Source organism: Haemorhous mexicanus, chromosome 11 (assembly GCF_027477595.1).
Source record: "Haemorhous mexicanus isolate bHaeMex1 chromosome 11, bHaeMex1.pri, whole genome shotgun sequence".
NCBI classification, from domain to species: Eukaryota; Metazoa; Chordata; class Aves; order Passeriformes; family Fringillidae; genus Haemorhous; species Haemorhous mexicanus.
Window position 1 is genome coordinate 8,288,764 of NC_082351.1, and position 12,790 is coordinate 8,301,553.

General features: G+C 47.4%; 1 protein-coding gene across 1 annotated transcript in view; it reads left to right on the forward strand.

The window, feature by feature from the left end:
- The first annotated feature begins 555 nt into the window (after positions 1-555).
- The window catches only part of CACNA2D2 (calcium voltage-gated channel auxiliary subunit alpha2delta 2), a 210,403-nt gene continuing 198,168 nt past the window's right edge, over positions 556-12,790 (forward strand). Inside the window, exon 1 of the mRNA XM_059856263.1 lies at positions 556-747. Coding sequence (XP_059712246.1) covers positions 623-747 — 125 coding nt within the window. The 5' untranslated portion in view covers positions 556-622. The remainder of the gene's footprint in view (positions 748-12,790) is intronic.

A 12,790-nucleotide genomic window follows, 5' to 3' on the forward strand; every position in this document is an offset into this window, starting at 1 on the left:
CTATTATTTTTATATTGAACATAACTGGACATTCCCATATGCTGCCGTGCCTCCGGGAGGTGGCCCCGAAGGGGGACGCGGTACCCGGGCAGGAATGGCAGTGACAGAAGCGCGCGGAGGATGGGAAGGAGCCGCGAGGTCCCTCGTTGTTCGGGGCGGGGGGACCCGCCGGCGGGGCAGTGCCCGGGGAGGGGGCAAACGGGGCGGGGGTGCGTGCACGGAGCCCGGCCGGGGCGCGGGATGGCGCGGCCGGGGCGCCCCAGCCCGGTGCGGAGCCGGGGGCGGCGGGACCGGCGGGGGGGCGCGGAGCCGGGCGCATGCGCTGCTGCGGCGGGGCGGCGGGGGCCGGGGCGGCGCGGGGGGCCGGAGGGAGGGAGGGAGCGGGCGGGGAGGAGGCTGGGCCGGGCCGGGCCGCCTATTTGAGGGAAAGTAGCGCTCGGCGGGTGCTCAGTGCCGGCCGCCGCGGAGAGGCAGCGGGCGAGCGGCCGCCGGTCGGTGCCCGCAGCCGGCGCGGCGCTGCCCCCCTGCCGAGGACTGCCGCGCTCGTCGCACGAGTGGCGGCGGGGGGAGCCGCCCCGCGGGGCCGCCTCTGCCCCTTCCCCGCCGCGCCGTTAATGGAAACATGGCGATGGCGGCTCCGACCGGCAGCGCGGCGCCCGTCGCCCCGGCCCTCTGCGGCCACCTGGCCCTGCTGCTGCTCCTCGCCGCCCCCGCCGCCCACGGCTACAGCTTCCCCCAGCAGCACACGTAAGTGCCGCCGCCCCGGCCGGTACCCCCCGCCCCGCGGCTCGGCCCGGCGCGGTGGCGCATCGCGGGGCCGCCCCGGGGCCTGCGGGGGAGCGGCGGCGGCGGGGCCGCGGCGGGCGCTGCCGGTGCCGGCGGCCGGCGCCGCGCTGGATGCGGGCGGGCGCGGGGGTCTCTGCCCGCTCCCCGCCGGAGCGGCGGGTTGAGGAACGGACCCAAAGTTGCTGGAAAGCACAAACTTCCCCGGCGGGTGCCGGTCCGCAGGGTGGCTGTCGGAGCCTTAATGTGGCGAGAGGGGGGAAAGACCAAAAAGGACTTATTTTCCAACCCCCCCCATCCTCGTTTCAAGCACACAATATGGTACCCACAACCGGCCGTGCACACCGGAGTTTGAGCATAAACTAATAATAGCTGGATAGTTCCACAGGCTATCCGAGCTGGCGGGTCTTCCTCTCCCTCCCTCTGGAGCGACTAAAATTGACTGTAATCTACTGAAAGAGAGTCGGAAAGCAGCTCGTTTGGGTGAGGGGGTGGGGGACTGGAGAGTCGCTGCAGGAAGGATATAAATAGATTTTTTTTTTTTTAAGAAGAAGAAATTGCTTTAGAAGTTAATGTTTGGGAATATTTTCTAACAAGGATGGCTCTCATGCCTACCGTGGTAACCCTAAACCTGTCTCTCTCCACACATCCACGGGAAACCTTGCTGAGATGTATTTTAAGAGGCTGTCATCTCCGTTATGAATTGCTGAGGTTTGTTGACACAAAACTGAAAAAAATCCAGACGATTCAAAGTAAAGGCTGACACCGTGTCCTTACAGTCTGCATTTCTGAAGGTGGGGGAAAGATTTCAATGACATAGTTAATAATAGCAGTGTTGCCCTTAACTTTGTGCTGCCCCAGTGGATGTGCGCTGCTTTATGTCACAGTTGTCTTGTCATTTGTGATTTACTTAAGAATATAAATACATTTCATATATATATATGCCATAGGAAGTAGTTTTGAAAGCCTTTTAGATTAGTGTCTTTGATCTCAAAGTACATTTTTGCAAGCGTGTAGTCAGGCCTTCTGAAAAGAAGGCTTATCGGCAGAAGAAACAGTGTTGTTTATTTGGGAGAGCTGTAGCTTACTGTGTTAATAGCTGCCTTCACCAAAGGCATGGTTGCTTATTCCAAAATCCTTCCCATTCCGACAGATCCCTTCTGGATTCTTTTGTGGCACGTATTCATCTTTTTAAACATCTTTGACCTTTGGGAGCCGATGGGTTCCCTTTTCTTGCTGTCACGTAAATACAGAAATTCTTCAGAATAAGACCCTGAGAAATGTCTACCTACAGGGGGAGGAGAGGAAAGGAAACGTGCCAGTTCTCTTCCAAGTACCACAGCCTTATGGCCTGATCCAGCCTTGCTCTGCCATGAATGATCTCTGCTTCCATGAGAATGCCTAAAGAAGCGAAGGGGATTCTGTACCTGATGAAGCACAGTTCAAGTTTGTGGGATGTTTTTGCTATTTCAGGAGCTTTTCATGGATTGCAAGTTGTTGCATTTACTTATTAAGTTCAGAACACAGTATCAATTTATAGAATAAATTTCTTTTGGGTACCAGTTTGTGAGTCAAAGCTGTGTTTTCTTTCTAGCAGCAGAAAGTTTTGTAAGAAGGTTCTTCTATGAGAGAGACATAAAAAGGCTTATAAGTTGTAAATAATGTGCTTGCATTCCCTCACCCTGTGATCTGTGTTATTCTAATAAACCATGCCAGCTTTTTAACCAAAGCGGTTTTATTCCAATTAATTTGGAGGGGTTTGCTGGAATAGATTTTGTTAGCTCTGTGCTCTCTTATCTGAGGTTTTATCAGAGTGGGCCTGATCCTGCACTGAGTGAGGCAAGATAAGCGAAAACTGAAGCTGCTGACAAAGATCTATAATTTCTTACAAATACAGAGGAATGATCCTGAAGAGGCCACTAATTGTGTGTGTGTGTGCCTCTGGTGGGAATCAATGCTGTCTGGCTGCATATGGAGAAGAGACACAGAAGGGATACAAGACCTCAACCTGACCTGATACCTTTCTCCTTGTTTGGTTTCCCTCATGACCTGTTCTGTGAACCCAGAGAAGAGAGGAGTGACGAATGGATATTTGATGATGATGCACAATTGCTGGGCACTAGGTTAATGCTGTAACCTGTGGGCTGAAATGCCTGGTGAGCTCTGCCCTAGGGCTGCTGTGATTATTTGTCTCTTGGGAAGGAAACACTTAATGGGAGTAAAGAGTGCGATGGTAACCGGCACCAAGGCTTGAACAATCCCCTGTAATTGACTGTTCCCCCCAGTAGTTACCTGTTTGCATCCTTCTTGATTTTAATGAGGCTGGATATACCTTACATTTTTTGGGCAGATTTACCGGGACCAAGTTGAGCTGATGAGATGTGCTGCTGAATTCTTCCCATTACCAGCTAATTTTCTCCTACTTTGGACAATGCACCCTTGTGAATGATTCAGAGCATTGATTAGAAACATGTTTGTCTTTAGAGTTTTTCTCTGTAAATCACTGAAGTCATCTTTTACTACTGGACTCTCAAAAATGAGGCTGCTTTTTTAAGCAGCCCCTGAACTGTTTCATTCTGTCAAGCAGCACACTGAACGATTAGGATATCTTGCCTGAGGGGGGGAAGGAAGAAAATAAAGAATCTTTTTGGTTTTTATTTTTGTTTACAATTGTATTTAATTATTGTCAGTGTGTTGATTCTTGGTTCTGTCTCTGATAAATCGCTGGTGTTCTACATTATCTCTCTCCTCCCGGGTAGCATGGTTTTAATCATCTTATGCTGAGCTAAGGAAAGCTCGGCTCAGCCAGTTGTCCAAAGGGGAATTTCTCATTGAGATTTAAAAAGCAAAATCGCAGATTGGAACAAACCCATTGGGGCAGGCATGTTAGGTGATGGCCACTGACTGACAAGGCTCCTTTTAGGAATGGTCACGTACAAGAACGTGCATCTGTGTGGGCAATGGGATTAATGGCTGTGGAAAGGAAGGCTGTTGGTTGCAGTTAATTTTTCTTTTCAATAGTACACAGAGGGATTCCTGTGGCAGCATGGTAACAACCTCTGCTTGAATTTCTGAGCAGTTTGGTATGAGATAATTGAAAGCCTGGCCAGTCAGGGAAGTCCTGTACCTAGATTGCCATTGCCTCAGGTTGGTGGAGATCGTGCACGTCAGTGCTGGGGAATGTGGCTGCCAGTGCTGCCACTGGGGAGCAGAACAAACCCCCTCCTCACTTTCCAGCAAGGCTTTTAGTCACTTGGACTTGAAAGAAAATTGCCATCTGCTAGAGGGTGGAGAGCCATTTGCTTCTTGTGAGGAAGCAGGTGTGTGCAGAATTGCTGTGTGTCTGCTTGGCTTCATCACTGCTCTGCAGGGCATCTCTGACCAGGCAGCAGAGGAGAAAGGTATGTCTGCAGGGGAAAGTGCCAGTGTGGTGTTCATGGTCCAGTCCTGCTTTTCCAACAGGTTTAGCACTTGTCAGATGTAGACAGTTGTTTTGGGCAGCGAGCTGGAGGTGTTACCCCTGTTCCTGTCAAATAGCAGTGAAGACTCCTGCTCAGTGCAGCAAGGTTTAGTATCTTCCCATCATCACTGGAAGGTGGGCCAGAGGCTGCCTCTCCCAAATTAGTTGCTTCTTTGTAGCAGATTTTGATTTGTACTTGTCATTTCACCCCAAATGAGGTTAATGATGCTGGTAGCGTTAGCACATCTGGGCTAGCAGGGCTTGAAATAAATAACTCTATTAGGACTGGATGCTTTAGGGTTTGCAGAATGCCATGTAGAGGAAGCTCCTTCTCTTGTTCTACTGACCACCTGCTGTGCAGTCAGAAAATCTTTTCCAATTATGGTTTTGATGCTTGGCATTAGAACTTGTCTGGAAAGGAGCAGAGAAGCTGGGAGATGGCGTTGCTTGTCTTCTGCTGTGCTCCACTAAGCAGAGACACAGCTCCCTGGGAGAGCAATCTACCACCAGGAGTGACTGACAGACCCTGGCCCTCTGTCCCTGTGAGGGCTGAGCTGCTTCTGTGACAATTTGTACTCAGTGGAGGCAGAAATCCCCAGTGTCCCTGCAACAGCCCTGCGCAAGCTGTGCTTGGTGGCAGAAACCACTTTTGAGCTGTGTAGAGGCACCCTGAACTTCCCAGAGGTAAAAGAAGAGCCTCACAGAGAGGAACAAATGTTTTTTAAAGGCCATTTGCAATATTTCTTTCTACTTAAAAACAAATTTTTCCATTCCTGTCACCATTTCTGAGTGCTTCCTTCTCAATCCTCACTTAGAGAAAGAGCAGAGCATTGCTGCTTTCTTGCTTGTGACACCTCAACACCATAACCTGCCTGCACTCATCCCCTTCAAGACTGTGGTTTCAGGAGTTTGAGTTTTTCAACTGTATACATTGAGAAATTGTTAATTGAAATTCTCTTGAGAAAGTGTGTGGGTTCCCACTGAAATCAATAAGGCTCCTTCACATAGACCTGAGGGTAGAAATGGGCTCCTGCTTGGTGTTTGACAGGCAGAGTTCAGCAGCTTTGTTGTAAAGAAGCTTTGTGTGGGTTTGTGTGTGTGTGTGTGTGTGAGTGTGTGCAGCAGCCCCTGAAAAGCTGAAGGTGGTTACAGAGGGTCTGAATGGAAACCTGAACGTTTATCCGAGCTGCCTGGAGTTTGACTTCAAAAGCCATCAGAACGGCTCTCGAGGGCATGCTGGGGCATCTGCACGCTGCAACATGGAACACGTGCACATGCTGTACCAGTCAGTTTTTTCACCCAATGAAATGAAATAAAAGCAGAAGTCATTACAAAGCAACATCCTTGAGTGAAATATTCAGTAAGAAAGGAGGGGATCTGAACGCTTCAGTATTTACTTTTCTAGGAGCCTCTTGAAAGCAAAATGTGTTTTGTTAGCAAAATTATTTTTCCTCTCTGGGGTGTTGGTAGTAGTTTGTTGTTTTTGAGTAGTTCCTGTAATCTAGCCTTCATCCTCGAGTTTATTATTGCTGGGTTGCATGGGGAATGGGGTTGTACAAATTGTTGTTACTGGAGAGTCAGTTTCTGTCAACAAGCTATCGGCATGGTTTTCTTTAGGTTTAATTATTTGATCTTTTGCAGAATGCATGTAGATTTTCTTCTTTACTTTGACAGTTTTCCTACAACCCTTCCCATTCTGTCTCAGCCATTATCTTTTGGTCATAAATACAATGAGAACTAAAAGGTGTTTATGCAGACCAAAGGATTCATTCTTCCTCTGTAAAGCAAATTGTTTCTCGAATTGACTGATGTGTGTGTGATGGGGATATTTAACCAGATGAGCTTGTTACGGGTGAAAGGGCTGCAGGGCGGGAGACACAAGGATCTGAACACAGTCAGGCCAGACAAAGGGTGCACAGTCTGTGGTTTCTGTATCTATTCATTAACCCATCACAAGGTCGTTATCCTTGCTTTTGATTAGGCTACTGTGCCACCTTCTCGGAAGCTGCTGCTCAGTCTGGTGGGGGACGGGGCAGGAGCTGTTGTACAGCACAGCTGCTCCCAAGGCTGTGTGAGACTGCCTTTCAGGAGAACCAGGATCAATTCTCCTCCCGCACGTCTAGTTGGGACTGAGAACTCCGGAGGAGATAATTGCTGACAGCAATCAGATTGGGTGCTAAATGCCATATAAACCATCTAGGTCAATAATGATGGTAAAGCCTTGGGCACAGTTGTCAAAACAGCAGTTGAGTTTGCCTATCGCTTTGTGCAGCGACACCACTGATTGTGCGTAGAGTTAAACGCAGGAAATACAGGATGCAACATGATTTTTAGCTCTGGTGTATGTCAGAATCCCTGAAGTTCTTGCAATGAAAAGGAGTTCTATAATAAGAATGTCTCTTGCCTCCCTCGACCTTGTTCCTTCTTTCATTGTCCTTGAAGAGTGGGGATGGAGCTGTGCTTTCTATGGACTAGGCTGGGAGTTACGTCTGCACCAGTGGGTTTCTGTTATGAGTCCCCTGAAGCCCTGGATAGACTTTGGGTATCCTTGGCTTCTGCTGGTGTGAAAACTGTTCTACCCTTTCCCACAGTGACACTTGGGGAATTCCTGAATCAATATGGGTCGTGCCTACAGTGAGTATCACTGTGATAGAAAACCCGGAGTGATGCAGTACAAAGGCACGTTCATTTACCTGACAAAGGTTGTCTATCTTGAATTATTTATGAGGTTTCACAGCACACTAGTAAATTTTGTAAAAGCAATGGACTCCTGGTAATGTGAGCCTCTTCACTGCAGCTTCCGTAGTGGAGTTGTTCTGAGGAGGTCCGGGAGGTGGGGGATGGAGGAGGAGGAGGAAGAAATAGGCAGCAAGTGGAGGGATAGAGAGAGACTGCTGTTTTCATGTGCAAATGATGAGGTGTGCAGAGCAATGAAGTGCGAATTAGTTAGATCATGCTGTGCATTGGAGCAAAAATCCGTGCAGTGTTAGAAAGCAGCCTATGCTTGGGGAAGGGTGGGGGGGCGGAAAGGATGGGGAGCACAGACACAAGGACAGAGCAGGGTGAAAATCTCATCACCAAAGTACTGGCTGCTTCCCATCTGTAGAAATGCTGTTTGCAGGGGTAGTTTGGTTAAAGTACATACTAATTTTGGTGGGGTTTTCTTATCCGAGTTCCAGTAAAAGAAGACTCAAGCCAGACCTGGCCAGGCTTTTCTGTGTGGCATTTAGCAAGTGAGAGGCTTGGAAGTGTGCAGAGCATGTGGCTGTTGACCAGAGAGGTTTGCTCAGGATAACCTGGAACATGTGTGTCCACAGGAGCATTAAGTCAGTGTTGTCTAACACAGAGAGCGAGGGCAGTCAGAGTCAGAGTCCTGGCAGCAGTGCGTGGGCTTGCTTCAATCCCTGCTCCAACACCATTTCAGTGCTAAAAGTTAGTGCTGCAGCAGGCACAGCCAGGTTCACGGTGTGGCTGCCACTGTGCTCCTGATCTGTTGGTACATAGAGCCTGCCCTGTGCCTTTGGGCTTCTGAGCCTCTTGGCCTTGCAAGCACAAAGTCAGCCCTTGAACGGTCGAATTGGCAGAAAGAATTGGGAGAGTATTGTATCCATCTCCACTGAAGTGACAAATGAGGATATGATTCTCCTTATAAATACCAATGCCTCTCAACTCGTAACAGAGCTGGGTTCTGCAACTTTTGTCACAAGCTGCCAGTGTGCTGTCAGGCTCTGTTTCTTCTCCAGTGGGCACTTAATATTGTGCAGTCCAGAAGAATCCCATATCTAAAGTCTGAGTTCACATTCATTCTCCAAGCAGGAAAGCAAAACAAGGAGCATATATCTAAATAATTTTTAGAGCTAACCTTGTATAAGCTACTTACCCTTCAGAAATATATAAAGCTCTCAGTGATGTAATTTCTGTTGAACCAGAGACATTCTTGTATTTGAATTCTTGCATCAAATAATTTTCATGTAATACCTCTCTCTTGTGGCTAATAAACACTTTCTGTACAGTATTGAAACAGGGAGGATCGTGAATGCAGTGCTTTGTTTGCATTTCTAACATATAGTGGGTTTTACAGGCAGATTTTTGGCAGCTGTAACATGAACACCAAAATAGAGACAGACTTAAGCCAAGCAAAGCACCTAATGTTCAACTTTATCAGGTGTTGCAGATTGAGTCAGATTCTGGGCTGTGAGTGGTTGAATGTCTTTTTATTGCTCCATAGCAAACTCAGTAGACCCAGAAGGAGCTGAAGTGCCATTTCCTCATGTCTGAGGTAGTCCTGTAAATTAGAGGTCTCTGCTAAGTAGTAAGTGTTCACTGTAGTGTCACATTCTTGGGATCAGTGTGTGTGGGAAGTATTATGTGGGCTCTTGTGCTTTCAGTACCTCTGCAGGGAGAGGAATGCCCCTTGCCCAGGTGAAAGTTAACTTTCTGCAGCAGTGTGTCATGCACACCAGGGGAAGAAAAGGGTGGAAGTAAAAGCATTTAATTATTCAAGGCCAGCAAGCTGAAAAGGTTTCAGGACAGTGAGCTAGACATGCGTCAAAGCTTCTTGGGCACTCCTCTGCTTTCCCCTCCTCCCCTGCCTGCTCTGAGAAGGAGGGTAGATTACATGAGTATGAAAAAAAAAAAAATCAATATTTTTCTCCTCACGCAGTTCTTATTTTCTATTTATTCTGTTTGTGTTGGCTGGAAAGTCTTAATAATTGTTGATCAGTGACCAAACCGATGACATTATTTTGCCTCCTACAGAATAACAGCACTTCAAAGAGCACAGACCAAAAGGGACCCTCTCTGTGCGTAGGGGTGCTCTCATGCCCCCCCTTGGCTCTGTGCTGTGGGATTTCTGATTGAGCCATTCCTGATGTTAGGCTTGTTACAATGCAGAAAAAATTGCTGTTGTCAAGTCTTTCATGCTGTACTCTGCTGTGTAGGTTTAAAAGCTGAGAATTGTCAAGAAAATTTAAAGATAGTGGGACAAATTCATCCCTGATGTAATGATGCTTGTGGGATTATGCCCAGGATAACTTTCAGGCCTTTGTCTTTTAACTTTAAAATATGGTGATCCTTGTGGTTGCTTCTGGTGGGATTTTTATGGTGAGGTGGAGAAAAGAAATGCAGCTAACACATCTACTGTCTGCTGATGCTTTGGTCTCAGTTTCCAAGTAACCCCATTTAGCACCTGCCCGCCTGTTTGACCCAGCAGCAAAAATGTTGTGTTGGCATTTCTGACATCAATACCACCTTTTTACCCATCATCTTAAGGCTAAATGAAACCCTTCTGTGTCACTTGCTCCTTGCTATGTTTATTTGTTGTGATCTAGTCTTTACTGTAGAGAAAAATATAACCAGCTCTGTCTCACCTCAGCTGGATGCTAGGTGCTTGGGGCTTTTTCCATGTGAAGTGGCTCCTTCCACAGGTGAATTTACATCCTCACTTTCCCCCTGCTTCCCTGTGCTCCCTGCCCAGACATGAGGACATAGCAGCTGGGTAGGAAAGGGCTCTGACAGCCAGATTTTAACATGAGGTCTCACTTCAGCACTGTCACTGCTGAGCTTGCCCTTACCTTTTCCCCTCTTGCCCCTTTTCATGCCAGCCTCACTGGGGCCGTGTTTCCTGGAGCAGGCAGTGTTACCCAGCCAGAGGTGAGGATGCATCCCAAGGCTGGTGCTCTGCATGGAGCACTGCCTATGGCAGTGTGGAAATCTTCTTTTTCTGCCCTTCTCCTCTTGATGCTATTCCAAGTGAATCCTTGTGCTGAAAGCACTGCTGGTTTGTGCAGTTTATGAATGTGATTATGTGTGCTGAAAGCAGCCTTGCCTTTTTTATTTCATAAGAGCCTCTTAATAAATGTGCCTTATTTGGGGACTCAGGCAGCTGAGTGCATGGCCAGTTACCTTTCCATTGGGGAGTGGCTGCCAGACCCCATTCTGTTCTCTGGAGTCACAGCTGGCTGGTGGAAGAGCAAGTTGCCAGGAAAAAAAAAAAGGAGTGTTTTTATGGTAGCTGGCATAATGCTTGACTTTCATTCTTAATTAAATCTACTTATTGCTGTGTTTGTACCATTCCTGTTGTTCTCAGATCTCACTGGATAACGTGAGGGCTCTTGTACATGAAGTTGCTTTCAGAGAAAACCAAACAGCTGCAGAAAGGAAAGGTGTAGAAAATGTACCTGTCCTTCTTATGGAGGAATATCAGAATGATTGCAGTGTGGTGAAATGGCACCTGCCTGGGCTGCAGGTGAGATGCTCCAGCTGCATTACCTGAGGCCTGTGTTGGGGCCACAAGTAATGTGTGGACCTGCAGTTTTTCCATGTAACGATCTATGTTAGATGAAGAATTCATGTACAAGGCCTGGTGCTTCAGGGCTAGGTGGAATTGGTGGCCAGAGCCCTGTTTCATCCTGCAGCTGCCAACCTGCAGTCCTGAATCAGTTTGTTGAACTGCTCTGAAGTTTTGGATGTTCATTGCACTGAAGTCCAGATCCCATGAGCAAAGCGAGGACTATTCCAAGTATATTCTATTTTTTGTGTCTCATTTTCCACATGAAACTAACCTTGCTTCCTCATTTGGCTTGGTTACAGTATTTATTACAATGACATTCCTCCTCATTTTTTTTCTACTGCTATGATATTGAGGTTTAATATTTATCTTCTAATAGTTTCTGAGTAGCAGAGTGCTTGCATTACTGGCAGTGATGTATAGTTAATCCTGAGCATAGATAGCTGTGAGAGGTCCAGACAGACTTCAGCCCTCAGTGGCACGCTTGTGAGTGAAGAAATTAGCTTGGAAATTGCTGTTTGTTAAAATTGCTTCTGTGTTAATCTTGCTGTGATACCACAGCTTCTGGCAGTATGTGGGTTAGCAAGATGGTTGTGGCTGAGAATGAGGGCAGGTTCTCACTTTAAAAGAGTCTCAGCAAAGACCTTGTCTTACACCTTTGCTCTGAGGAGGTTTACACTGAGCATTGTGGCCCATTTTTCAATTTTCAGGCCTATCTTCCAGGTGTTTTCTTATCCCCAGTTGACCTTCTGGCCTACTTTCTGTCCACAGTGTGTTAAAAGGTGACCAACCTGTCATTCTTGGCAAGCACCAGGAGCAGAGCATGTGTGCCTCAGGCTTGTTCCCTGGGGAGACAGGTAATTCTTTCACGATGCCCTTGGGACTGTTCCCCCTCCCATCCCCTCCCCATTGCACTGTGAGCATCTTCTCCTGTTCTCCATCTTCCACTCCTTGTTGTGGTTTTGCACACGTGCTTAGTAACAGCACTTGCATTTCCCTATTGCTCCTTTTGCTGCTGAAATGAAGGCTTCAGAGACTCCAGTAAGTCAGTGGTGGAGCAGAAAATGCAACAAGAACACAGAACCCCTGCTCCTCTGTTCCTTTAAATGAATCCATGCTCTTAGTTGTGGGATAAATGTTTGTTCTACTATGTACTAACAAGACATCAGATTGAGATGCAAGAACAGAAAACAGGGGTAGGAGGATTTGGACTCCAGGGAAAGTGTCTGTCCCTTTCTTTGCTGTTGGGAGGATGGGAACTGTCCTTGTGGATGAAAAGCTTCTCTGAAGGACACTGTTCCCTGGCAAATGCCTGAACATCAAAGCCTGGGCAGTGCTGTTCTCTGTGCAGTCGGAGGGCAAGAGGCTTTGCTGCTGAGTGCTCAGCACTGGACTTCTCCAAATTAAATGGGCGCCTTCTGCTGCATAAGCCCTATATTGGCTCTTTGTACCATGTGAATTATGGATAGGCACCTTTCCCAAGAAATGCTCTCTTGAAAATTATATTTTTGTGCTGATGAGGCACTCATTTAGAATTGGATCTTATGCTTATTGCCTCCTTGTGGCAAGTGCTCACCAGTGGGACCAGTTACTGGGCAAGCTGTAGGGCTGTACCTCCTGACCATCCCTTGGACATTTAACCCCTTGGACAGTACCTGAGATATCATCTGAACATTTCCTGCTCTCTGTATGTGTCTTGGAGAGAAATTCTGGAGGCCATTAAGCTGAGTAATTTACATGCTTCTTGAGCCTGTGCCTAGGGAAATATATTTCACAGGTAATTTCAAATCTCTTGGCGTGTGGAAGAAGTCATTATTCTGAACAGAAAGGGGCTGGTGATGTCACGGGCCCCATTGAGAGGACCACATTAGAGACTGGAATTTTTCTCTCTTACATGAAAGTGTCCAAGACATTCTATTCATGGGGTGTTGGGATGTCAGGAGTTTTTGAGTCTAATGTTGATGCTCGTGTAGAAAAGCAGAAAAGACAATTATTGCATAATCCTCAATTCCAGTTACATGTGAGCATATTGTGTGCGAGGGCTGGGAGCAAACCTGCTCTGGGGTACCCATAGGTATGTGAGTTTCTTGCTTTGGTGTTCCGGTGCTGTCTTCCAAGGGCAGACATCAAAGTTAGCATCAGGAGGTTTAGCTGCAGTTTTGACTCTGCTCCCAAAAGTCTGTCTGGTTTTCAGACTACTGCTTCACCTTGATAGTTCCATTCTCCCCTCCTGAAAAAGATGGAAGATATTATTGTTG